Raw genomic sequence first — 27,865 nt, 5'->3', positions numbered from 1 at the left:
AATGGCAGCTGATAGTGTAAACTGTGCAGAAAGCTCTATAGACATTCCACTGGCAGTATGAATGCCTCTGCATTCTTTGCAGCAATGAATGCAAGATAAAGAATCCTTCTCATTTGGATGCTGGCAAAGAAAGGTTACAGAAATGCTGAACAGATAAACTCACAAATGGGCTCTGTCCATGGAGTTCCTGGTTTCAAACAGTACCAGAACAGCAAGGGAAGAAGCATGGGAAGAACTGGACCTTGGTACCATTTTCTTGCCTCAAGGGGAAAGGTTAGAAATAAATCCAAAGCCCTTTGAGAGTCCCTTCCAGCAATGTGTTTTTTGTCCCTTTTTTTCTTAGTCTACTGCTAGATCCCTCCCTCCCCTTTCTTCATCTGCTTATTCCACTGTCTTGACCAGTTCTCTTTTCAAAGTAAGTACAGGAAAGTAGCTGTTTCCTTCCCATACATCTCTTAATTATTTTATATTGTTCTGTATTCCAAATAATCATGCTTTAAATCTGGTCTGTGAAACCTTAACTGATGGGAGATACTGTGCACTGGGTTTTATACCTAACCTTCTGGTTTAGCAAGCCTATTGCAATATCCACACCAACTGACAAACAGTTACAGAGATAATCAGCCTTGGCCCCGGTCACACAGGGGAAATTGGCGTGGCCAAAGTGCTGCTTTTTAGAGCCGCACCAAAAGAGACACGCGGCGGCGGGATCAGACAGATCCCCTGGGCCGCCGTGCAGTTGCTCCGGGCCCGAAGCGGGGGGGGGGGGGGGGGGAGCCACAGAAGGGAGAGCGAGGCAGCCAGCTGCGCATGTGTGCAAATGCACAGTTCGGCCGGGAGCCTCGAATGCTGCTGAAGACAGGCGCGCTGGCGATCCCCGCCGCTTGCTGCGGCGTTTCAGGTTGGTGGTACTCTTTCCTAGATTTTTTTTTTAATGCGCATTTTCGGGCTGAAGGGATGGATCGGGGACTACTCTACTTTTCCTATCAGGCACACAGCTCTGGCATCTCAACTGGCACTTCTTATGAGGAGAGTCTTTGAAAGCATAGCATCAGGGTGGAAGTTGAAGACAGCTTCGAGGCAGACTCTTCTCACTCTGAGTCTTCTCAAGCTATCTGTTCTACATAGGTGTTCTTAATCATTTAGCTAATAGAAAGCTGTTACCAGGATAGATCTCTAAACTGCAGGCTGTCAACCACTTTAGGGGTCTGGTCAGATGGACATTTAGTGCGGGCTTCGCTGCTGATCCCTCGTGCTTTAAAGTTTCCTGTCTATATAGGCAAACCTGCCTCCCGCACCGAAGCGGACTGAATCCCACGGTTTCCACTCTTTTTATATGCTTTTTCTGACACCCGTTGGAACAGGTGTTTTCCCGATATCTCGCGCTTTGTATCCGCGGTTTTGGTATCTGGACAGCAATCCGCCATGACCGAGCTACCCTCCCCCCTCCCTTTTTTTTTGTGTTTCCGGTTTAAGTTATGTGCATGTGCAAACAGGCGTTAGCTTTTATTTTGGTCTTTTTAATTAGTTTGTATGTCTGCCCAAGCGCATGGGAAGACAAGCGCATGCGCAGGTTATTTTTTTTAAAAAACCGCGCTGCCCAAGGGACAGCACACTGTGTAATCAGTGCTTTGCGCAAGTGAAGCGGAAGACAGAGGGACCGTCTGACCACCTCCAAGCGATATAAAATGTTGCGGATAGAAGAACTGCGGGAAAACTAGCGCAGTAAGAGGTCCGTGTGACCGCGGCCTAGATGATAGTTCTTAGCTGCTACAAGTTAATCACTTCTGCCAGCCTAAGGAACAATTCTGATAACAAGCCAGCAGGTGGGAGTGATGACTTCTATAGTCAAGAAAACTAACAGGCAGAAAAACTCTCTTAAAGGAGACCATTTTCTTGACACAGAGTTAGAAGGGATCCTAGAGGTCACCTACTCCAACACCCTTGCTTAGTGCAGAAATTAGTGCAGCACCCCACTCTGATTAAAGGAGCCCATGCCTGTAAAAATGTCTTAAAATTATTGGGGGGGGAGCATTTACAGGAGAAATTCTTGTGGGGTTGTGCCTTTAAGAAAGGGGAGAAGCCCCAAAAAGCTCCACCATAGCTATGGGCCTGAATACCAGTTATAGGAGGCAGGGGAGAGATGCCGATGGGACAAGGTGGAAATGGGAAGAAGGTGGAGATATGGTAATGATCAGTCTTCTTTCCATCTGTGTTCCATCCCGAGGGATGTTGGTTGTGGGGCTAGGAATATATACCCTTCTCTGACACTGGTACTGTGCAAGTCAAGTCTATTAATAACAAGACTTCTGTTCTACAGTATTACCTGGTGGAGCAAAATGTAGACCTGGCATGCATGACCGAGACCTGGATGAGGGAAGGTGAGACTGTTGCCCTGAACCAATCCCCTCCCCATGTTTCTGGGTCCTCCACCAGACTCAGACTACCGGGGGGGGGGCACTGCTCATCCAGGAGTCTTTCTTTTTCAGGATGCTCCCCACACCAAAAATTTCTGGCATTGAATGTGTTAGCCTAGTGTGGGATGCCAAAGAGAGTCTGGCTATCTGGCTAGTGTACCAACTGTCTAATGCTCCAGCGGATACCCTGCTGGGGGTTGTTGGATGCCATATCAGGCTGGGTGCTGGAACACCCTGGGCTATTGGTCCTGGGAGATGTCAATGAGCAGCCAGTGTGATGCAGCAACAACAAAAAAAGGCTAATACGATCTTGGGGTTTATTAACAGAGGCATAATATCTCAATAGAAAGATGTCATAGTCCCGCTGTACATTGCATTGGTCAGCCCACATCTGGAATATTGTGTGCAGTTCTGGAGGCCTCACTTTAAAAAGGTTGTGGACAGAATGGAGTGGGTGCAGTGGAGAGCACTGAAGATTATCAGGGCCGGAGGGGGGGCGGAGCTGAGCTGGATAATGATGGACGCCTAATCCAAGGGCTCCATGCCTAGACACCAAATAGGGCTCTAAGACACAAACTTAATAACATTTAACAGATGAAACTTCGGCTGTATTAGAAAACAGAAGACCTAAAGAATCCAAATATTGAGTTTGTGGATACTCCCTTAAGGGTTTGGAGGAATATCACAATAATCAGACTCCCTCCTACAGAAGCAAGGTGATAAGATGGCTGCCAAAGGCACAGAGAAAGAAAACACTGAGAGCGATGTCGAAAACATCTTAAAAGTTATGCAAAAACAACTATTGTTTTACAAAAGGATTTAAATCAAGAATTAATGGATGGATGCAGAGATTTATTAAAACCTATAAACAGCCAATTAAAAGAACTAGTAGATAATGTTAAAAATGTGGCTGAGTCTGCTGAGTGAGCTCTGGCTATCAGCAGAGCACAGCAGGAGAAAATCAAGAAACTGGAGAACCAAAATAGAACTATGAAACTAAAATTAGCTGATTTGGAGGACAGAGATCGTTGTATAAACATGCACATCTGTGGGGTGCAGGAGAAAGCTGAGGGAGATGACTTTATAGGATTTCTCATTGACTGGTTTAACTCCCTGGTCCCAGACCCCCCCTTAAGCAGAATGGATCTTGAAAGAGCCCACAGAATTGCAATTCCAAGAGGAGACATTGTGGTGCATTTTGCAAGATATGCAATGAAAGACCATTTTCTTAAACAAGTTTGGAAACTCCCATCCATAAACTATCTCCCTTATAAATAAAGCCGAATGGTAGTGGCACTTCTCTAGAACATTCCACACGCTCCAAAATCAGTTCACTCTCTGATCTGTCATTCAGAGGGTCTCCCTATTCACTGGCTGCTTTGCCTGAGTCTTGCCTCCAACATTCTAAACATTTTGCTTTTCCTCTCCCCCCCCCCATAGCCTGTCAGGTTATTTGCATATGCAGCCTCATTGGCCTCTGCCTCGGAACACAGAGGTCGTTTGCATATGCGACTTGATTGGCTTATGCCTCTAACATTCTAACCAGTTTTGCTATTCTGAGGTAAAATGTGTCCAATCTCCAGGTGAGGGCTGGAGATCACTCAGAATTACAACTGCTTTCCAGATGGCAGACATCAGTTCCCCTGGAGAAAATGGTAAGCTCTGTGTCATTATACCCTGCTGAAGTCACCACAGCAAATTGACACTGAATGCCCAAGGCCAGGGCAACCGTCCAGAGCCTCTTTCTTGAGTTTGTTGTATTTATTTCCACAATGGGCTTTATTCCTAGTAAATAAGTTCCTAGAGTTGTTTGTTTCAAAAGGCCACTAGAGGGCAGTAAGGCTGCAAAAGGAGTACTAGGTGAGCTTTTTGTAGAAACTAATTTGGAACCATGTTGTAGTTTCAAACTAGATTGTATTGGATAAGTCAAATGGAAGTATTAGATAAATGACAATAATGCCTTTGTATTTGTCTATCTCTAACACAATGAAATTATAAGAAGAAATAATGTTGCTTAGGATTGTGCTGTATAAGACACTGGGACCATGATAGGACTGTGCACATAGGAGGGTACATTTTTAATGGCTGTATAAATGACTGGCTGTCATTCATACTTACAAAGACATGTAAAATGCTACACTTTGGGACAGTGTTGAAAGGCTACTGATAGAAATGCCAATGGCCTTCCTCTCCTCTCCCTTTTGAAGGCAAGTATAAGGGGGGAGGGACAACCGGACAAGAAGTTTCTGACGCTCCGACTTCCTACAACTGTATGCCTGATTGCGGAGGAGGGAAGAGTACAAAGGAAAAGGAGTTCCCAGTTTAGTGCCCTGAGCACAGCTTGTAGGACTGGGAGGGAAGATTTTCATCTTGAAGCCTAAAGAGGCCATACTCTTTTGAGAAACAGCACGTAAGGCAATAAATATCTTCTGTGCCTAAAGACAATAGCTGCATTAATTAATGGAAGGTAGACCGAAGAAGGAGGGAGGATGGGGGTAGGATAGGTTTCTCCATCCCTCCTATTTCTGTCCAACTGTAAAAGTCCGGTGAAGTTCCCTTCCCTCCCCAAACCCTGCCCTTCCGAGGTGCCACCCCCCAAAATCTCCATGAATTTCCCAGCCTGGACTTGGCTACCCTGGTAAATATAACCAGACAAGATACTCATGAAAGCTTAAAATGCATATCAGCAGTGACTGATAGTTTCACCAACAAAGAATAGACAGAAGGGCTGAACATCACAATGCCCGAGAAACTGAGAAGGTGGTAGTAAGCTTTTACCTATCAGAAAACACCATTCTGTGGTTCCCTGAAAAGGCAATCAGACAATACAAAACTGGCTCACCAGACACATCAGAAGAATACTTATAGTCTAGTTTGCTCCTTGTGGGAAGCTCAGTGCTCTTCATTCAGAAGCACAGAAAGGGACAGTTCACACATTGCAGAAATGAAATTAATCCAATGCTACGCTGAGGAAATAATTATTAGTTGTATCAGCGCTCAGAGTGGTTCAAAGGTGGAATCAGCTGCCCAGGGAGGTGGTTAGCTCCCCTTCACTGACAGCTTTCAACAAGAGACTGAATATTTGTCAGAGATGCTTTAGGCTGGTCCTGCATTGGGCAGGGGGTTGGACTAGAACCGTCTGTATGGCCCCTTCTAACTCTATGATTCTATCCATTAGTAATTGCTGAAATTGTGCTCCCACCTACCTGGCAATAATTACAGCTCAGGGCCAAGGAAAGGCTTGGTAATGCAATGTTTTGTGGTGTCACATAATGGATGAAACAACCCAAAGCACTCTTCATATGATATGACCACTAAAAAAATACTAACCAACATTTTCATGTGTGATGCTAAGAATCCTGTGAGTCAGCAATCTATTCTGTGTGGAATATTAAGTATCATGGTACAGTCAACAGAACACAACCATATACATTCCTACTAACCAAAGTATGATTTTATTTTTTTAATCTTTTTTTTTTTGCTTCTTTTGTGAAAATCGCTTAAGAATGGTGCTATTCTGTCTTAGTAGTTTAATATTAGTCAGCCTGGACTTGGTTGCTTTATGCTGGTTATTTTTAATATTGATAATTTGTTGTTGTTTTAATGACTTTGCAGTATTTTTATTTAACAACTGAGTCCAGCATGTCTCTGAAGAGGTGTATAAATTTTCACACAAGCAAATAAATTTTACTAACATAATGGTACTCTGGCGTGGACCATTTTTATAATACCTTAAAACGATTTGGTTGGTTTTGGTTGAGGAGCTCCCCCTAGTACTTTGCTCTTGAAATGTCATCTATTTATTGCCAGTGTAAACACGCTGACGGGAGAGCCACTGCAAAGTCGAAACTCGGAAGCTACAAATACCAGACCGCTCTGAGCAAAAATCTCCGAGTCAAGTGCCATCTAGCAGATTATATTATTTTCATTTGCTTTCAGTAATTAGCCCCCACCCTTTGCAAACGGCATTTTGCAGAAGGCTCTCCTGACCGGCTCTACCAGCTGCCAACTGTTCTCCCTCCACTATCTGTGGGTCAGCCTGCTCTTTCATGCACTCAGATAATCCTGGGAGCTCAAATACTGACGTCTGCGACAATCTACGCATCACAGCCATGGAAAAATTGCTGAGAACGGAATTGAAAACCTCTCTTCTGAAGGCATTTGGGAGCTCAGGAGGAGGGTGCATAAGCCAAGGGCAGTGCTTTGAAACCGACCACGGGCGAGTGTTCGTTAAAATCAACGGCAAACCTCAGGTTAACGACGATATCGAGTCCTGTCTAGCAATATAGCTGCACAGGGGGAATGGGTGGGAAATCCTCATATATTAGGCTTGACTATGGCGGAGGGAGGGTAGGGCTGAAATGTGCTTACGCTGCGTAAGCAGCAACTGCATTTTTCTTTATATCGTCAGAGAGGAGCTTCTGAGGTTTCTTAACTGCAGAAGGGGCAGCAGGTTTTCTGTCGCTGAATTTTAAAGATTAAAAAAAATATATGGTGTTTCTAAGAATGTGGAATAAGACCTGAACTGGGTCACTTCCGTTTTTTGCAGTAACCCCTTCTTTCATGTTGCCATCTGGAATTATAAAGTATGTGGTCCACTTTATAGATTCAAATACTGGTTTCACAGTCCCACCCTAAACTGAGTTACAGCCTTCTGAATCGAACTCTGCTTAGGGTATTGTTCTTCCCCACATGATGTTTGAGCATGAAGTGGGTTGGTCTTTTCTCAGCCTGTTGTTGTTTACAAACATTTTATGGTATGGACTGAATGAAGAGTGAACATAAGTAGGATTGCCACCTTCCAGATGGTGGCTGGAAATCTCCCTCTATTACTACTGATCTCCCTGCAACAGAGATCAGTCCGCTTGGAGAAAATGGCCACTTCAGAAGATGGATTATACCCCATTGAAGTCTCTCCTGTCCCCAAACCCTCCCCTCCTCAGGCTCCACCCTCCAATCCCCTGGTATTTACCAGCCTGGAGCATATGTTGATTGTTTTATTTTTAAAGCAATACAATATTGCTATTTATTTACTCTTTGCATGTCTGAATAAGGGTGCCGATCTGGTACAAAGAATTTCAGTGTGAGAACATTAATTGGATTACCAGTGCACCCAGATTAGTTCAAATGCCAGTACCTTTATGCACATGACAACTAACAACAGTTCAGTAGCCTGCTGACTCAGATATAAAGCCAGTATTTGGAGCACATGTACATTTAAGCTCTGGAGAGAGAACAGATCTGCAGATCTAAACAAATTGTCTGCCTTTCTGAAACCTTATTTTTCATTTCATTTTGGAGAATGGCTAAAGTTTTACAAAAGGAAGCAAGCAAGCAAACAAAAACCCATCTCTTGTAATCAACTTTTTTGCAAAATCATAATTTTAACCAAATGATCACTCTCAGTAACATTCTTTTTTTTTTCGGACTAGGCTAGGACAATGTTTGAGGGCGAAATGGCAAGCTTAGAGGCCATTCAACAAACCAACACCCTTTTGGTTCCAAAGCCAATTAAAGTGATTGATCTTCCTGGAGGTGGGGCAGCATTTGCTATGGAGTACCTGAAAATGAAGAGCCTCAGCAAGTACGTTGGAATGTCACCCTATTCTCCTTGTTAAGGAGAGACATCCCCCTGATGAATGTTTTTTGTTCTGTTGTCTGAGTGGCAGTTTTGAAAAAGACCTGCTTTACTACTTTTAAATAACATCTCCCTTGAATTAAAATACATGCAAGGGAATTAACAAATTCACATACATGTCAGGTTATGGAATTACTTCGGGGGGGTATGGTATCAAGGAACCTCTAAGCGTTTGCTGCATCTGGACTATTAGAGGTATCTGTCAAGGATTTGAGACTGTCCATACTATTTAATCTCTTTATAGAAAGTTTGGGTTGGATTGGCCTCCAGGCCAACTAGTAGCATTCTATCTTCACATCGTATCTGAAATCTATGCAAGTTTGTTTGACGTGGGTCTGCTGACTGAGGTGTAAGGATAAGTAATGCATCTCACCTTTTTCTTGCTCAGTAGATTACTTCACGCTTGACATGTCTGATCCTTTTTTTGCATTGTTTCTGCTTTTTGTAATCTTAGCCCAATGGCATTGCTTATTAGATCTGTCATGCTATTTGACTACATTGTTGTACACCATGTAATCTGTTTTAAGTATCATGAGAAAGGCAGACTACAATAAATGTTTGTTTACTCCATTTATACTACATCTTTCTCCCCCCAATGAAGACCTAAAGCAGTACACTGTAGTTGCCTCCATTTTATCCTCTCTACGATTCTGTGAGGTATGTTAGGCTGGGAATATGTGACCAACCCAAGGCCATTCAGCAAGCTTCCCTAGCAGAGTGTGGATTTGAGACCAGCTCTGCCAGTGAATACTCCTCCACTCTAACTGCCACATACAGGCAGCTTCCACACAACAATAATTTTGCCTGTGGTTCTTGTTGTGTTGCTGTGAATACAGATGCATTCACAGGAACAATGGAATATTCTAGGTTTGCCAATTGCCTTCAGTTGTTGGGGTTTTTTTGAGCCCCCGGAGGGGAGGTTTTTTTTTTTTTTTATAAGACTACAAAACTATCACAGAAAAAAATGGGAAGGGGAACTACATATACAGGATAAAGCAAAGAAACCCACTACTAACTAAAAAACCAAGAGAGGAGATCTTCACTAACTTAGTAACAATTAATCTTCACTTCATTTAAATCATTATTAACTGAGTCAAACATTTATACTACTTTTTTCTTTTTCTTTAACTCTTAAACTGTCTAAGAACAATACCCCCAATCATCCCCTTTAAATTTTTTCTCAAAGGCACAATTCAGAGTCCTTCAGCCTTCACTTCTCCTTTCCTCTTCTCTTCCGCAGCTTATAAGGACTTTTGGGGGCAGCTGCCCCTTGTTCTGTCAGAGAGTTCTCTCCGGAAGAACCCGATTCCAACTCGCCACTAGCCTTGCTGTCCTCTTCTTTTCCCCCGTCCTCTGGTCTTCCCAGCTGAACCCTTAAGAATTCTTGAGCTTTCAAAACAGAGTCAATCTTTTCTTTTTTATCCTTGATCTTGAAAGTGACGCCTTCTGGAAATAGCCATTTATATCCAATTGAGTTTGTCTGAAGAAAAAGCACGAGCTCTTTGTACTTCCTTCTCCGTTGTCTCACTTCAAATGGAATATCCTTTAGTGTTCTGATGGTATTTCCCCCCACTTTCAGGGGTATTCCAGAGACCGCTTTCAGGATTGCATCCCTCACATGTCTCTTCGAGAATCTTACGACAATTTCCCCAGGCAGATTATTTTTCTTTATGTAACCTGAATATGATCTGTAGACCACATCCATATTGCTCAGTAACGCTTCCGCCTTCATTTCTGTCACTGGGGCTAGTAGTTCACTCATCACTTCTTTAAGATTCTCCACCTTATTCTCTGGCAAGCCGTAGAAGCGCAGAATCATGTTGGCCTTTTCCATTTGCACTTGCAACAGTTGATCTTCCATGGAGGTTTGTTTCCTTTCCAGCTTTTGCACTTTTTTCTTCACCTTCTGGGTAGTTGCAGCCACTTCCTTTACCTTCTCAGTATCTTGCTTCATTATTTGCAGGATATCGTTTATCTGGGTTTGTTGTGCAGTAATACTTTGAGTCACTATAGACATCTGTTCCTTGAAGTTATTCAGCTGTTCCAGCAGAGGACGCATATATTCTGCTATAGACTTTGCCACCTCACTGGTAGCTTCCGGTTTTGGGCTTTCCAGAGACAGAGCTTTCAAAAGTTTTCCCTGTCCTTCTTCCCTGCCATCTTTATTGTTTGTTTACTTTCACAATTTTTTAAAAAGTCTCTGAATGTGCACTTGACTGCTTAGATTCGCTTTGGTAAGTATTTCTAGGCAGTTTCCTTCACATTTTCTTCTGCTCCCCCCCTCAATCACTCAAAAGTTCATGTGCACGGGAGGTGTCCCTCCCCCACCTGCCTTTTTCCCGTTCAGTGGGGTGGGGTAGGGAGCTATCTTTTTCCCTTTGGAAAATGCTTCAAAGCTGACTCATGTTCATAATTGGTCATTCAACCTTGCTTTCAACTTTCATTTCTGCTGCTCGATCTCCTACTTTTGCCCCGGTCAGCGTCACTAAGTCCATTCGGTCTCACAGCACGGAGAACCGTCGTCATGAAGAGGCGCCTCAATTCTCTGGCATTTCACCATCAAAGAGGCAACCTCTTATAAGTTCCATGGCCAGGGTCCCTTCGCCGGGTCCCGGGGGGGGGGTAAGCGAGCCTGCGCATCCCCTCCTTCAGCTGGAGCGCAGCTTCACCCCCGGGAGGTCCAAGAGGTAAGTCGGCTAGCGTGCCGCCATCAACCGGAAGTCCCGCCATCAACCGGAAGTTATCAGGCAATCTCCTGCTACTACAGTTATCTTCCCAGATCAATTTGATGGGGAGAAGAAAAAAGGGGAGATGATGTCACTGATGTTTTGACATCATTTCTGGGTGAAAACCTGGAAGTGATGTCACAAATTACTGTGAAGCTCTAGGAATTCCACACATCTATATGGTCTTTACCACAGAGATCTATGGAACTCTGGGCATCACTTCTGGGTTTCTGCTTAGAACTGATGTCCCTGTGTCAAGGATGCCATTGTCCCATTGCTCCACGCAGTGAAAATTCCTATGGGTTACTAGTGATGGACTGGCAGCCCTAGAATGTCTGTAGAGCAGCTTTCACTGCGCTTTCACTTTATAACATTGAAAAACACTGGATTCTTCAATAAATTATTAACAAACACATTGTAGTATATTAATTCTTGCCAAAATTGACACATCCTTAAAAATATGTTGTATATGTCTACAGGAAGCATAGGAATTATTGTTATCTAATGCTATAGATTCTTACAGGGTTTTTTTTCCTGCTATACATTTTATATCAGTAAAATGTTTCTTTAAAAAATCCATTCCAAAACAAAATTAATGAGAGTTTGTTCACGACTCCCTTAAATCTCTCAATTTCTCCACTGGATGTTTTTAAGACTTCGGGGAGGGGGGGAGTTTTGTCTAAATGTCCTCCCTCCTCCCTTGCCCCAGTCCTTCACATCTCTATTTGAGTGCAAGGGAGAAAATAGTGGTCACAGTGGGGAGGGGTTGAGGCATGGGAAATGTGGCAAGGTGAACAGTACCTTCAAAAATATATACTTCCTTATTCAGATAGCATGCAAATGAGCTCTGGCTGCAATTCCCCCAATTTCCGTGAATTGTTTCAATCATGCTGAACTTGTGGCATCTCCTCAGCTTCCCCAGACTGCTATAACGATTACTGAAGGAGCTAGGGATTATTATTTATTTGATTTATACTCTACCTTTCTCACCAAGGGGGACCCAAGGAGGCTTAAAACTGTTCTTCTTTCCTCCATTTTATCCTCACAACAACCCTGTGAGGTAGGTTAGGCTGAAAGAGTGCGACTGGCCCAAGTCATTCAGCGAGCTTCCATGGCACAAGTAGGGGTTAGAACTTGGGTTTCCCAATACTAGTCTGACACTCTTAACCACTACACTACACTGGCTCTAGGGGATTACTAGGCAATTAGCCTAGGCTTTGCATAGATGCTGTATTTTGTGTGTGTGTGTGGGGGTGGCAATGAGAGGGTACTGGAGCCCACATAAAAAGAAGTGGAGGCATTTGACCTTCAGAATGGCACACATAAACAGTACAGGTTTTATTGTTTAAAAGCAAGCCTTGAGTGAATTACTAGGAATCTCACAGCCATAAAATCAATTCTTTCTCTTCTGATTTGATTCACAATTTTACATTTGTCTCAGGATGGGTTATTAGGCTATGTCAGTACATAGTTAGTGAGACTATCCAAGTTCAGAAGTTTTTCTGGGTTGGTACTGGGTTGGTACTGTAGCCAATAATGGAACCAGTTAGAAGAAAACTAGGAAGAAAATATCAAAATTGTGTGAATTTACCCCATTTCTGTTTGACAAAGAACTGTGTGAATTTCAAGTGTGTAAGCTGATGTCAGAAATTTGGGAATATTGACATTAACGTAAGACTTGAGGGAAATGTCATATGTGTTTGTCACAAAGCTTATTTTGATATTTTCTGGTAAATAATGGAAATTACTAAGATTGTGGCATTTTGGAGACTTTGGGGACTACTTTATTGTTATATTTGAACAGCTTTTCTCAAATAATGCATTGATTTACTTGCCTTATATCAATTATTATTAACAGGAACACCTGGCTTGGTAACTTACATTTCTCAATAAGCTATTTCTGAATTCAGGGGCTCCATATTCTTCCCATTTTTAATTATTATACATATATTCAATTTGGGGTGTTTGTGAATGTTATGTCTGAATAATCTTTTTTGTTCTGCATAAACCTGAGCTGAACCTGAAATGCTTTAAGCATGGTCTTGGGTCTTGTTTCTTTGTTCTTCCAGATACTCAGCAAAACTTGGAGAGCAAGTAGCAGATCTTCACCTTCACAACCAAAAACTTGGAAAGAAATTAAAGAAAGAAGAAAACACAGTTGGTAAAATATGGGCAGAGGGTAGTGGTTATAAATTTGTAGTAATCTGTCCTCCATGAGAGAATTGCTTCAGTGCAGAGGCAGTTAGTTGCAGTTAAATCCTATTTAAATTAATAGAACTTGGCACAACCAACAAGTCATTTGCTGCTACAATTTAGTTTCAAGAAATACACACTGACTGCTTCTGCACAGAGCTGTTGGTGCTGCAGTGGAGGCAGAGGCATTCACAGTGGCAGTGAAGCATACCTACAGAAGCTTCCTGTCAGGTTCCCAGTCAAATCACTCTCCACACACACTTTACCAGTGAATGTTTTATTTAGAGATATGAGATGCTATGGGTTCAAACTCTTTGTTAGGACTGAATTGCAAAGGCGAGAAAACAGGATACAGGTACAACCCCAAAATTCCATTCACATCCACCTCAGCATTACTACAATGACTTTGAAAGATATACAGCCATTATCTAGCCAGGCACAGACTTACTTCAATGACATTTCTCATGTGAAAGATGTCTTGAGGCCTCTTAGGAAAGTTACCAAGCAAGCCTCCCTAATTCACTACAGACACTCCCCCCCCCTCAAGGAATGCAATGGCAGGTGAGGGCAGCAATAAGGGATACAGAGGGCAAGCAGAATAGATCAGGTTAGAATGCATCAGGTTTCAGTTAGCCAGATGCATCAGTCTGACACTTCCCTTACACTTTTCTTGCCCTAGATCTCTGTGGCTGCTGTTCCCCCATTGCTACTGGAGGATTTTTCCAGGCTTTTAACAACTGGAAATAGTTACATTGCTATAGCGTTATAACAATATATTGCAACAATATACTTGTTCTCAGCTTTCCTTTTTTTAAAAGTAACTCTTTAGTTCTTTAGATTGCAGTTATAAGGAAAAATGTGCAACCAGTACTTTCCCCCTTATAGCTCCACAACAAGCGGTACCCACATGAAGCTACCTTATACTGAATCAGACCCTCAGTCCATCAAGGTCAGGATTGTCTGCTTAGATTGGCAGTGGCTCTTTGAGGTCTCTTGCAGATGTCTTTAACATCAACTATTACCTGATCCTTTTTAACTGGACATGCCATGGATTGAACGTGGGATCTTCTGCATGCCAAGCTCTGGCACGCTCCGGCCCCAAACGACCCCTGCTTCCAGGAAAATCAGAATGACAATGAGTGGATAAGGCATTTCAGTTTTAACAGGACAATGTTTGTTAACATTATGTAAAGGGAATAACCCAGGGATAATATAGAATTATGAACGCTTAGTATCAAATCAAAATGCAATCCACGCATCCATTTTTGTTTTGAGGGAAATCTTTGTGATCGAAGTCTGTTTGGTTTAACAGTGCATCTTGAAAATCCGGTTTTTCTAGTAGCTTTCCCATCATCCAAACTGCTGCAGACTCTAAACAAATGTAAATGTTCAGCAATTGCCCATGAGGAAGCCTGTTATCATGTAAATTGCTTGCCTAACATAAACCAAAGAGGAAGAGGCTGATTCAGGGGAGGGCAGTGGGTGGCACTTAAATATTCACAGAAATATTTCTACTTTAAGTAGAAGTATCAATTTCAAAATTGAGTAGAACAAACATTCATGGCAAAAGCACTTTTGGGAAGTGCGGAGCAAGAGTGTGCTGGAAGCTGTCTGAGTGCTGCTCCCCCTAAAATAAATGCAGAACCAAGAAGAAGCCCCAACACAAAGCGACAGTGAAAGAACACGGGAATGCAGAACAGAAGATGGAGATCTGCTCAGAAACCAAGGGAAAAGACAGGTGTGGAAAGGGCCTGTGTGAACCAGGATGCCCAGAAAGCATCACGTGGATTCTTCTGAGAATAGTGCTGCAGTTAAGAATGTCAAGGTGGAGCAAAACATCTATGTGGAATCTATGGGTGTGCAAAAAAAAAAAAGTTGGTATTTTTTGGCTTCAGGTATATCAGACCCTAAAAGTATTGGTAAATGCTGAATTTCCCCAGTCCAATCAGTAAAGTATTGGGATTGGGGAAATATTTGGTGTTGCTGAATATATTCTGGTCTGATGTATCAGACAGGAGGGAATGGAGGCATGTTAAAATGCCTTTTTTCCCTCTGGAAGCCCCTGCAGTTTTCCTTGTCAATTTCACTCCCCGCCAGTCAGCTGTTAGGTTTAAGCCATTTAAACCTAACAGCAGAGAGGCCAGGAGAGTGAAACTGATAAGGGAAAGCCTCTTCTCTCTGCCTTCCTTTCTCCAGCTGACCCGGGGTAGCTGGAGAAGGGAAGGCAAGGAGCCCAGGCATGTTTTCATGCCTGCCTTTGGCTTCCACAGCAGGCCCTCTGCAGCAGATCGGCTGCTGCAGAGAAACTCAGGGAGGAACCTTCTCCAGTTGCCCTGCAGCCTTCTCTGTCTTTCCCTTTCCTCCCTGAGCTTCTCTGCAGCAGCAGAGAGGCTCAGGGAGGGATGGAGGCATGTTTCCATGCCTGCCCTTCGTTTCCCCAGGCGACCCACCATGGCAGGCCGGCTGGAGAAGCAAAGGGCAGGCTGGGGAAGCAAAGGGCAGGCATGGAAACATGCCTGGGCTCCCTGTCTGCTCTTCTCCTGTTGCCAAGTAATATGATGAATTATTGAAGGACAACAGTAAAGAAAAGTCCAATAGAATCTGTTGGGCATTGGATTTTACTAATCGGGCAAAATACATACATAATATTATTTGGAAGCACTGGCACATCCTTGGGGATGTTCCCCAATGTAAAGAAAAACCATTTATAGGATTTAAAAGAACAACCAATGTTAAAGATTGTTTAGTAAGAGCAGATTTGCCTAGTATTTAAGTGCCAAAGATGTGCTGCGTGTAAATTTATTTGGGAAGTAAAAACATTGGAATTTCCTGAGATAGGTTTTCAAAAGGATATTGATTTCTTAGCAACTTGTGAAACTAAGGGCATTGTGTATCTCCTGGAGTGTGTATGTGGCAAACAAATACGTGGGAGAATCCTCTAGAACATTAATTTTTGTTGGAACACAAATTGCGCATAGAACATAATTGTGCAGAAGCTTCAATAGTTCAGCATTTTATTGATGCGGGGCATAGCGCAGATGAATTTAGGATAGTACTTTTAGAAGTTATGCATCCTGTCAAATTCAGTTGAATAAATTAAAAAATATGCTATTAAAGAGGGAGATGTTCTGGATTTTTCGGTTGAACACCTGCCAACTGCATGGGTTAAATGTTTCCTTAGACCTATCCCCCTTTTTATAAAATGGTAGAGGTATGTCCATCTCATAGTAAGGTGAACAGTAGAACTTAATTTTTTAAACACAATTTTTATTTATTTATATTTAACAAGCATAACTAAATAAACATACTACTAAAAATTCTCAACTAGAACAGGTGCACATAAATTTTACAATACATTTTGGAGATTTCGACAATAATAAACAAATCAATAAATAGAAAAATTCCTATATTTTGCAGGCAACATATATGCAGATGATGAACAGTTGGACACATTAGTCAAAAAAAAGAAACCATCGTTCCATAAAATGGTTGGTCATCTGTGGAGACGTTGCAGATATTATCTGAGAGGCTATTTTGTCAGTGATAAGCAAGTCTCAACATTTAGATATCCATTGATTTACAGTAGGAAGTGTAGCCTGGTTCCATTTTTGAGCAATTACCGTTTTTGCTGCTGAAAACAACAGGGTTAGCAGTCCCTGAACATGTTTAGTGGGTGACAAATCAGACTAAATATTTAAAAGAACCGCTTCTGGGGTTAACGAAATATCCAGACCTATAATCGATATTTCTTGAACAATGACTTTCCAGAAATTATAGATAAAGGGGCAGCCCCACCAACAATGTAAAAATGTGCCTTTCAAGACACAACCTTTCCAATAGGTATAAGATGTCCTCAATTTACACATAAATAATCTATTTGGCGTCAAGTACCACCTAGAATATAGTTTAAAAGATTGTTGCTTCAATAAAAGATTATTCGTTTTAAATGAAAATGAACTCCACAGTTTAAGCCATTGTGGTTCGCTTATAGAGTCTTTACAGCCCCTTTCCCAAGATTTTTGAGCTGAAGATTTTGGGAACCAAAGATTGCCATTCAGGGCTTGATAAATAACCGAAATGGCCCCCTTAGCACTGGGAGATTTCATCATAATTAAAGTTTCAAAACCAGATAGAGGGCTTGTCATGTCAGTACATCCAATAATTGTAGCCATGAAAATTTAACTTTAAGTTTGCATTCTAGCTGTTCTTGGGAACCTACTTTACCTTGTATGAGGATATCTCCCAGTCTAAACATATGCTTTCCCCTTAAATTTACATAGTCCGTTGTTTGTTTACCTAATAAAAACCAGTGCTGTCCTAAAAAGGGTAAGATTGGATATCCCTCGGACTAGAGTAGATCTTTTTTTGTCCCATAATTTCATGGTAAAGCTAATAAAAGGGTTCACATACATAGTCTTTATTCTATGTCATTCCATATCACTTCATACAATTTACATGAAGGCCAAACTTCACCTTCCATTTGAACCCAAGTTTTGTCACAGTTAGGATTTGCATATAAAACTACCGCTTTAAATTGTGCCGCAACAAAATATGATCTAGTGATGGCAAGCCCAAGCCACCCAATTTTTGTGGTCTATTTAACAAAGCAAAAGTCAATCTGGCTTTTTTATTATTCCACAAAAAACTTCAATAAACTAGACTTCCAATCTTTGAAATCTTTAAGAGGAATCTCCACAGGGAGATTTTGAAATAAAAATAGAAACTTAGGGAGCAGAAAAGCTTTAAACATATCGATTTTTTCAAATAAAGATACATTCAATTTCTGCCACCATTGTAGTGTTGTTTTAAAGTTTGAGTTAAAGGTTTATAGTTACATTGGTATATAGTCTCCAATTCTACAGGAATTAATATACCCAGGTGTTTTTAGTGTTTTGACACCGCTTAAAAGGATATGTTGTAGTCAATATGTCTAATTCACTCTCTGCCATACTTACTGGATATATTTCAGACTGAGAAAAATTAATCAAAAAACCCGAAACACTACTAAACCTTTCTATTTGTTGAACTGAGTGGGTTCTCTAAGTAAAATACAATATCATCAGCAAATAGACTCAGTTTTGAATAAACAGAATGTATAGAAACTCCCTGGATTTCTGGCTCCTGTCTAACTACATATGCTAATGGCTCTAGCGACAAGGCAAATAAGGCAGGAGACAAAGGGCAACCCTGTCGTGTACCTCGTTTAAGATGCAATTCCTGTGACCTATATAAATTAGTACTAATTTGGGCAACCGAATCCCTATATATTGCTCTAATGGCTTGTATAAAATTTGGGCCAAAATTCATAAATGATAATAATTCTAACAGATACATAGGTTCTACCTGGTCGAACGCTTTATCAGCGTCAATTGATAAAATTGCAGATTTTATTTGATTTGATTTACAAAATTCAATGATGTTCAATGTTTTCCTAATGTTGTCGGTAAAAGTGCAACCTGGCATAAAACCGGCTTGGTCTTTGAGGATGTATTTTGTTATTATTTTATTCAGACATGAGGCCAAAATTGTAGAAAATATCTTGAAATCTGAATTTAAAATTGAAATGGGGCGATAGGATGCCGGGGCTAATTTATCCTTGTCTGGTTTGTGAAGAACTATAATCCTAGCTTCTTCCCATGTTTTTGGCATTACTCCTGTACTTAGAACATCGTTTATTATTTTTAATAGAGGCCCCTCTATTTCTGTCCTAATTAAAAAAAATCAATTGGATAGCCATCGCAGCCCAGAGCTTTATTATTTTTCATTGAAGAAATAGCTTCAGAGAGGTTTTGTAAGGTTACTTCACTTTTTAAAAATTCCTTATGTTCCATGGATATTTTATTATTGTGGTGTATAAATTCTAAATAGTTTTTAATATCAGATTGCCTAGGATTTTGTGAAGAGTATAAATTTGAATAGAAATTATAAAAAGTAGAATTAATCTTACTAGGTGTAGCCTGAATGATTCCTTTATGGTCTCTTATAGCATAAATCAAGTTTGTAGTTTTTCTTTGTTCACTTCTCAATTTTAACATTTTTATTGACTTAGGAGTTTTTGTAATATATTTTTGCTTTAATATCATACATTGTTTTTGAATTTGGGAAGATTCTAATATTTCTAGTTGTTTCCTTTCTTGGTTCAATTTTTTAAGCATTTTCTTACTCCCATATTTCATATGGAGTAATTCTAGACATTTTATTTTTTGTTGTAACTCTAAGATTACCTGCTGTTTCCTTTTTTTTGTAGAAGGAAACTTCTGAAATTAGATGGCCCCTCGTCACTGCTTTAAATATATCCCAGATGTTCAGTTGTGTGGCTTCACAGTCTGCATTTATCTTGAAATAATCTAATATTTTAGTTTTTATACTTTCACATATTGCCTCATTTTGTAATAAAAGTTTGTTTTAACACCAATGAAAACCTTTACCGTCATCCTGTTGTCTTGTTATTTTACATGAAACCCATGAATGGTCTGAGATAAGACATGGATTAATATCTGCAGAAACAATGTTTTGTACTAAATTTTTAGACGTGAATATATAATCGATACGGGAATATGCCTAGATGAATAGAAAGTATATTGCCATATGCCAGAATTTCTGCTAAATTAAAAACTTGGAAAATATATAATTCAGTAATTTTCTTCTTTTTGATACTTAACTTTGAACTTTTATGTCTTTTATTTATTTTTGGATCTACAATAAAATTTAAATCACTGCCAATCAAGACTTCACCTTCTTTAAATTCCATCAGGGTTTTGAGCGTTTTACGAATAAACTGGAGTTGATCGTTATTAGGGGCGTATATAGACGCAATAGTCAGCGGTTTGCCATAAAGGTCCCCCTTCAGAAATAAAAATCTGCCTTTGGGATTTATCTTAGATGCCTTACGTTGAAACAGGATATTCTTAGAAACTAGAATTGCTGTTCCTCTGTCTTTTGATGAGCCAGGGTCCTGATACTGCTGCATAAACCATTTTGATTTGAAAATCTGAGGATGGAAAGGTTTTTTAATGGGTTTCTTGGATACATAAAATATTGATATGTTCTTTTGCCCAATAATTAAATGCCCTTCATACCTTAATAACATTGTTTAAGCCTCTGGCATTCCAAAATGCAAAGGTAAGGTGCCGACTCATTTAGTATTGAACAATACACTAATACCTTGTTATCAATACAAAACACTAGAACTTTTCTCTATGTGCACTTAAACCTAACTATTTAACCAACTAAAACACCCTTTAAAAAAGGGTAGGTTTCTAGAAAGTGGGATCTACTCTAACCCGCACTTCAAGGGTAGCCTATAAGCATACCCTGGCTAGAAACTTAAAAACTCTTGAGGGGAAGTATCACAAAAGGTGCAACTGATTTTAAATCCACCTCCCTCTTATCCCCATATCATTATAATATCTCTAAAACAGCTTTACCATCTGACACAGTCATTTTTGAAAAAACTAGTTGTTACTAAGAAGACCCAAAAAACTTTGTTTTAAACAATTATATGCTGATGGCCTCTAACAAGGGTTTTATGTCACAATTATAAGGTAAACCAATATACTTCATAAATATAATACACACAGGTTGCGGTCACACGGAGCATTAGGCACGCTAGAGAAACGGAAGATAGGCGGATTTTCTGGGCGCGATCTCACCACCACATCTGGGAAGCATAGAGCTCCCGTGGCTCACCCAAGGCTTCACTCCGAAGATGCGCTGTAAAAAACTAGTACCTCCGCGGTACTAGTTTCCGGAAACTGCAGGGCATGGGTGGACGTCTGATTGCATTTCCGGTGGTAGTTCCAGTGCCTGCCCATGTCCCCTCACAAAAAGGTTTTTTTCCCCCCAAGTCTCCACGGATGCACACAAGCACCCAACGGACCATGCGCACACTTTAGTTTAAAAAAACAAACCACAACCGTGTTTGCCCCACGACCCCGCTTCTTTGCAGCGCCGCAGGATTGTCCTGTGATCGGCACCTCCCCCCTAACCACGGGACCTCCACAGGATGTCTGCTCATGCAACCGCACGTTATTTTGCCCCGGTGCAAACAGCCACACTTCCCCCCCCGCATTTTCCGGCTCGTGTGACCGGAGCCATAGTATTTTAAATAGATGAATTAACTGAATTAAGTGAAAATGTTTTTGACCATGCGTTATAAGCCTATATAATCTTCTCTTGAGAGCCAGTTTGGTGTAGTGGTTAAGTGTGCGGACTCTAATCTGGGAGAACTGGGTTTGATTCCCCACTCCTCCACTTGCACCTGCTGATGTGACCTTGGGTCAGTCACAAGCTCTGGCACAGCTGTTCCTGAAAGAACAGTTTGTGTCAGAGTTCTCTCAGCCCCACCCGCCTCACAGGGTCTCTGAGCGGTTTACATTCGATTTTAATTTCCTACCTAGGGCCACATTAACTGGGGAAGTGTTTGCCCTACCAGCACCCAGGCAGCTCTTGTTGACTCTTTCAAGCGGGCTTTTCAGGTGTTCTTCTTGGCGGTCTACCTCCTGGCACCTTGGGGCGGTTCTTGCTTCCTTGGGACGGGTCTTGCTTCCAGCGACTTCCTCTGGTGGGCTTTTTAATCCTGGGGCACGGATGATTTATTGCCGATTTATGGGAAAAGAGGTCGGGAGCCCTAATCCAACGTGTCCGACATTAGCTGCGTGGCTCCGCCCTCAGTAGAACTTATTCAGGATGACTGTGTTCCTGCCCTGTAACAATTAAATAGCAGTGTCCCTTTAACAGGCTTGGCTTCCAATCATGATTGCACTGTATAGATCTTATTTTTCAGCAATTTCCTTGCCCCAGATTCAGCAACAAGAGTTGGAGACCAATTTGGTGGGTCTCGTAGGTTAGATAGAAGTAGATTTAGGAGCAGGATAGTATGCTAGTCTCCTCCCCCCCTCCTTCTTGGAAAAGTTAGTTTTTTAAAAAAAAGGTGTGAGTTTTTAAAAAGGTGTGAGTTTCTAGAGGATCTTTTGCCAAATAAGGCTTAGTGTTGACACGTGTAGCAGTTCAGCCTTTCAATACCTAATTAAATTTTGTTAGTGCATCCTTGAGAGCTTTCCCTCTAATTAGCAGCGTGGCTTTGGAATGTGAATCTAAAGGACTTTCAGCTGAATAGGGTTTGACGCAGACATTTACAGTAGTATAGTCTTTTTCTAAACAGAGAAGAGCGTTGATATGTAGTACGGTTTGGCCTTGCAGATATAAAATTATCAAGTGGTGTTATTTAGAGCCCAGTTAAGATTTGTAGGAGCATTACTTCAAGAACTAGTGCGTCCTGGAGAGCATTCCCTTTAATTAGCAGCATGGTTTTGAAATGTAAGTCTACAGGGATCTTTTGGCTTGATTTGGTCAGTTTAATTTGTAAGCACAGGGACTCAGGAGTTTTTAATATTACTTGAAGATTTTAATAAGTGTCAAGATCCTGTTCACCGCCGGACGCCAGGGGCCCGGTCGCCGTTGTGAGGACTCACTAAATCAGGAAACCAACACCTCAGACTGAGCGCGTTGGGTGTTTCAGCACACCCCAACATTCGCTCATAGCAGCATTACCGCCATTTCTCTCTCGATTTCGTTTTCCATCCTCCTCGGTGTTCTCGGTTTCCGTCTTTTATTGTCATTACAATCAACTGTTTTCACCTCCTCCCCACTCCCATGTGCTATCTATTATCTATGCTCCTCATCTGGTTTTCTAATACATGTGTTCCCTCTAATCCACCTGGTCTGTTCCTACCCCTTTAACTCCTGAAGCCTCGGGAAGTGGAGCAGCGGTCTCGATCTGATCTATAACCCCTGCGCGGACCTTCGGATGGAACGGTAGGGGCCCTCTGTCTCTCCCCCGAGCACGCCCTTTCTTGCCTCGTTGGGAATTCCGGCCAGCGCCGCCCCGCTCCCCAAATACTCCCCCCAAACCTCGTTCTGTGTTGTTGTAGGGTGTCGTAGAACTCGGCGCGGGTCGCGCCAGTCCCGCTGCAGCGGCCTCTACGGCCGCGGAAGAACCCGCGGCGGGACAATAAGGCTTTTAGCCAGTTATATTATTAAAGATGCAATAAACAAGTAGACTAGTGGTGTTGATTATTTGTCAATATAGATGAAAGGTATAATTAGTAAAAAGTTACTGTATAATTGGTAAGGTTTTCTTTAAGTACTAAGTGGGAGTATAGGATATAAGCAGTCCAATGTGAACACCTGTTACAGCAAATTGATTTGTTTGTATGTCCGGGACAAGATTCTCCAGTAAAATGGATTAGGGTGAGTTGTAAACTTTAAACAGTTTGTAAAATGCTTTTTGTAATAATGCTTTTTGTATGTACTTTGGAAAAAGCTTTTTGTATAAATGAATATTGCAAAAGTGGAGTGACTGTATGTATGTCTTTATAGATGCACTTTAGTATTTGAAATTATGACATGGAATATCATTGGAAGACACTATGAACAGTAGGTTTTCAAGAGAAACTACCACGGTACATTGCTTCATAATTTATTATTGGATAGAAATAGTTATATAAAAATAGTTTTAACATGTATAATTGCATTGCATTGCATAATCTTTTTATGTCATTTTGTAAGGTGCTTCAATGTGTTCGGATGAAGTTGTGAACGAAACGAAAGCCAACTCCGGAGAGTTTCGTCAACCCACTTCTTCTTTTTTTGTACCTATGAAAGAAAAAATATGTAACAATGTGGATGTGTTATTAGCTATTATAAAATAACATTGTTAATACATTAGAGAAATTGCATTTCATTTCATCCCAAGCGCTGAGTGTCAGCCTGTTCTATGGAAACATGCCTGGGCTCCCTGTCTGCTCTTCCCCTGTTGCCCGCAGCTGCAGGGCCCCTGGAAAGGGCAGGCAGGGCACCCAGGCATGTTTAAATACCCTTCTTTCCCTCCTTGAGATCGGGGAGAAAAAGAAAGGCATTTAATCATACCTTCTGTGTCTTTTTCTTCCCTCCCTCAGTTTCTCTGCAGTAGTGGAGAGGCTCAGGGATGGAAGGAGGCATGTTTTCATGCCTTCCCTTGGCTTCTCCAGCCGACCCCCCCCATAGCAGCCAGCTGAGGAAGCCAAGGGAGGGCATGGAAATGTGCCTGGGCTCTCCGCCTGCTGTTCTCCAGCTGCCTCAAAGCTGCAGGGCAGCTAGAGAAGGGCAGGCAGACAAGGCAGGCATGTTTAAATGCCTTTCTTTCCCTCCCCAAACTGGGAGGGAAGGCAGAGAGGCAGCTGGAGAGGGGAAGGCAGAGAAATGAGGCTTTCCCTGGTCAGTTTCACTTCCACAGCTGACTGGCGGGAGTGAAATTGACTTGGGAAGCCACAGTGAGAGGGAAGTTGGCATTCGGCTATTCAAAAGCTGGAAAAGCTGAATAAATTCAGGGAACTATTTGGTAGTCAAAAAGTTTCCTGAATTTGCATTCGACTTTAGGAATTTTTTTCGGTTTGGGGAAGCGGAATGCACATCCCTAGTGGACACAGCCCATTGTTACTGATAATGATGCAAGAAACCCACACAAACAACAGTTTAGTTTCAGAGAGGGAACATCTGTTCTATGCTTTTGCCATTTGCTCTCTTAATCTGAGTTTTATTTTGATAGGAAAGGGAACAGGATTGAATGAACCCCAGTATGTGGATAAGTTTGGATTCCATACGGTCACCTGCTGTGGCTATATAGTTCAGGTAGGGTCCTCCATTTACACTGTTTACACCATTTGATACTCAAATGACCCACTGTTAATAGAATGTGATTTATACTGTTTGCAGTTTATCGTGCTTATATCAGTTGTTTTATTTCTCATGCTTCATCTGTTGAGTCTTCTGCTTTTTCTAACTTAAAAATATTTATTCTGGTGCCCTGACTTGGATAGCCCAGACAAGCCTGATCTCGTCAGATTTTGGAAGCTAAGCAGGGTCGACCCTGGCAAGTATTTGGGTGAGAGATCTCTAAAGAATACCAGGGTCAGGAGGCAGAAGCAGGCTATCATATTATGAAGGCTTTTGGTCCAGTATGAAGGTGGATGCCACATTCACCACAACAGATGAACGGTGACCAGTTCTGCCAAGTATTAGTATTTGCTTGTAATAAACATATTAAACTATATTTTATTAAGTAACTGAATTATCCAGTGGAAAACATTTGTGTTAAATTAGAAACTGCCACACACCAACAAGAATGAGGGTATACTTATGTTTATTACACCAACCAGAACTTTCTGTGTTGTCTGTAACTGTCAATGAAAACTGCTTTATTCCTAGCAAATATGCTTGGCAGTGCCTAAATTATTTGAGGCATTTATTGCCATGGGATGTTATACCTGTAAGGAAAAGAGATCCCTGAAAAGGATTAAGCAAATGGATTGAGGACAGCCTATGTTTAGCCATCAGTTGAAATGGACAGAGTGTACATCCTTTCTGTTCTAAAGGCTTTATAGAACTGTTTACCTTGCAGTGAATCAAGATGTTTATTTTGTAGGTAAACGAATGGCAAAGTGACTGGCCCACTTTCTTTGTACGCCATCGTCTCCAAGCCCAAATGGACTTGATTGAGAGAGAGTATGGAGACAAAGAGGCAAGAGAACTGTGGTCTCAACTAAAGGTAGGAGGGAGAAGCCAGAAGGCCACATTGCAAGAAAAGAGAAGAAAGAGTTCAGTGTACTAGTCTCCTCACAGGCTAAGTTTTCAGTTTCACCTCTTTGTCACATCACCCGTTATAGGTTTTACTACGGGCATTGTGTCTTCCTTCCACATTGCCCATTTACTAAAGTAAAGCCCAATATGGGAACATAAGCCAAGGTTGAGCCGAGTTTCATGCTTTGCCTGACTCTCTTTCTTTTTATTGTCAATTTGATTTTTTTGAGAAAATAAAAGAAAAAAAGAAAAAGAAAGAACATACATAATACAGAAGAAGGCTTCCAGTTTTCTCTACAACAAATAAGTTTGATTACAAAGTTCCTACTTGCTCTATATATGGAATAAAGAACTCTCTTTTTTGTATCTTAATATCTTAATCACAAATCATCAAGTCATTATTCTCTTTTCCCCGCAAAAAGTCTATAAGGGGTTTCCAATCTGTAATAAACAAACTAATTGTCTTTCCCCTGGCCAATGCAGTAAATTTAGCCATTGTTGCAAGGTCCAACATCTTCTCCAACCATTCTTCTGTTGTAGGTATTGTTAGACACTTCAGTTTCTGTGCGTATAATAGTCTTGCTGCTGTAGTCATATATAGAAATAAAGTTCCATGGCTTCTTTCCAACCGATTGTCCATTAGTCCTAACACAAAGGACTCTGGTTTCAGTTGTATATTAGTCTTTAAAATCTGATGTATGAATGTTTTTGTGTCCAAATTTTTTTGGCTTTCTTATGAGTCCACCATATATGATAAATGTCCCTTCATGGTGATTACATTTCCAACATAAACTAGAAGTACCTTTGTACACTCTAGATGATTTCTCTGGAGACATATCCAAAGATACATATAAATGTTCTCCCTAAGATTAGAATTTAAGGTAAATTTCAAACTCTTTGTCCACATACGTTCCCATTATTCAATATGCATGTCATGTCCAAAGTTTTTTGCCCATTTTACCATACATTGTTTAACTTGTTCTTCCTCAGTTTCAAATTTCAATGTGTTTATACATTTTAGCAATAACATAGTCATCCTTTGTGCATAATTCTGTTTCAAATCAGACTTTAATTGCTTAAAATTACGATACCTTTTATCAGCTTTGAACCTTCCCAAGATTTGTAAATACGTAAACCAGTGGCAAGTATGGCCGATTATCAAATCTTATCTAGATTTTAATTTGTATTCACCTTGTCACAATATGTTAACCATTTATGCAAACTTGTCATTTCTTTTCTAAAATGTGCTTCGTGTGGTGATAACCACAATGGGATTTTTGTGCAGAACCTAGGTTTATATGTATTCCAAACTCTCAAAACGGCACACCTAACGTAATGATTATTGAATTCTGCATTCGCTTTAACTGTGTCATACATCAGATATCCGTGCCATCCAAATCTCAGATCATGTCCTAACTCTTATAATTTTTTAAAAAACAAAATCCAATCTTTCATCCATACCAAGCAGGAAGCAGAAAAATACAATTTCAAACCTGGCAAATTGAAGCCGCCTCTTTCTTTTGCATCTTGTAATATCTTATATTTAACTCTTGGTTTTTTCCTTTGCCATACACATCTAGATATCACTTTCTGCCATTGCTTAAATGGTACATCTGTTGTCAAAATGGGAATTGTCTGGAACAAGAATAACATTTGAGGTAAAACATTCACCTTAATCACAGATATTCTACCGAAAAGTGACAGTTGTACGTTACCCCATCTCGACATACCTTTTTAAATTTCATTCTAGGTTTTGACATAATTATTTTAAAACAACACACAATTCATATTTGTCAAGGTAATACTTAAATATTTTACTTTCTTTTCTATTGTAAAACCTGTTTTATCAAATTTTGTTTGATTTAATTGTTTTTGTTTGTTTGTTTTTTAATTATTACTATGTTGTTGTGATGCTGTAAGGCCTACGTTTTGATGGTAATTTGCCCTGAGCCCGTTTGTGGGGAGGGCGAATATAAGTGTGAAAATTAAATTAAATTCAATAGTCATGGGGTTATGATCTGAAAATGCTTTTAGTAAAATCTCTACTCTAAGAGTCTTAGTAGCTATATCTTTTGTTGTCAAAATCGTATCAATCCTTGACTTCCGGTTTATGGCGGCGCGCTAGCAGACTCACCTCCTGGACCTCCCGGGGGTGAAGCTGCGCTCCAGCTGAAGAAGGGGGTGCGCAGGCTCGCAACCCCCCCCCAGGGTCCCGGCGAAGGGACTCTGGCCACGGAACTTATAAGAGGTTGCCTCTTCGAGGGCGAAAGGCC

The 27,865-nt window shown here is 41.0% G+C and overlaps 1 protein-coding gene across 1 annotated transcript in view; it reads left to right on the top strand.

Moving 5' to 3' along the window:
- Positions 1-6,239: 6,239 nt before the first annotated feature.
- FN3K (fructosamine 3 kinase) overlaps positions 6,240-27,865 on the top strand; it is a 33,982-nt gene continuing 12,356 nt past the window's right edge. The window contains exons 1-5 of the mRNA XM_015426292.1: positions 6,240-6,670; positions 7,850-8,001; positions 12,851-12,942; positions 24,562-24,644; positions 25,438-25,560. Coding sequence (XP_015281778.1) covers positions 6,467-6,670; positions 7,850-8,001; positions 12,851-12,942; positions 24,562-24,644; positions 25,438-25,560 — 654 coding nt within the window. The 5' untranslated portion in view covers positions 6,240-6,466. The remainder of the gene's footprint in view (positions 6,671-7,849; positions 8,002-12,850; positions 12,943-24,561; positions 24,645-25,437; positions 25,561-27,865) is intronic.

The sequence above is a fragment of the Gekko japonicus genome, unplaced genomic scaffold (assembly GCF_001447785.1).
Source record: "Gekko japonicus isolate JY-2015 unplaced genomic scaffold, Gekko_japonicus_V1.1 scaffold501, whole genome shotgun sequence".
Lineage (NCBI taxonomy): Eukaryota > Metazoa > Chordata > Lepidosauria > Squamata > Gekkonidae > Gekko > Gekko japonicus.
Note: the sequence above shows the minus strand (reverse complement) of the source record. Positions and strands in the feature narration are given on the sequence as shown.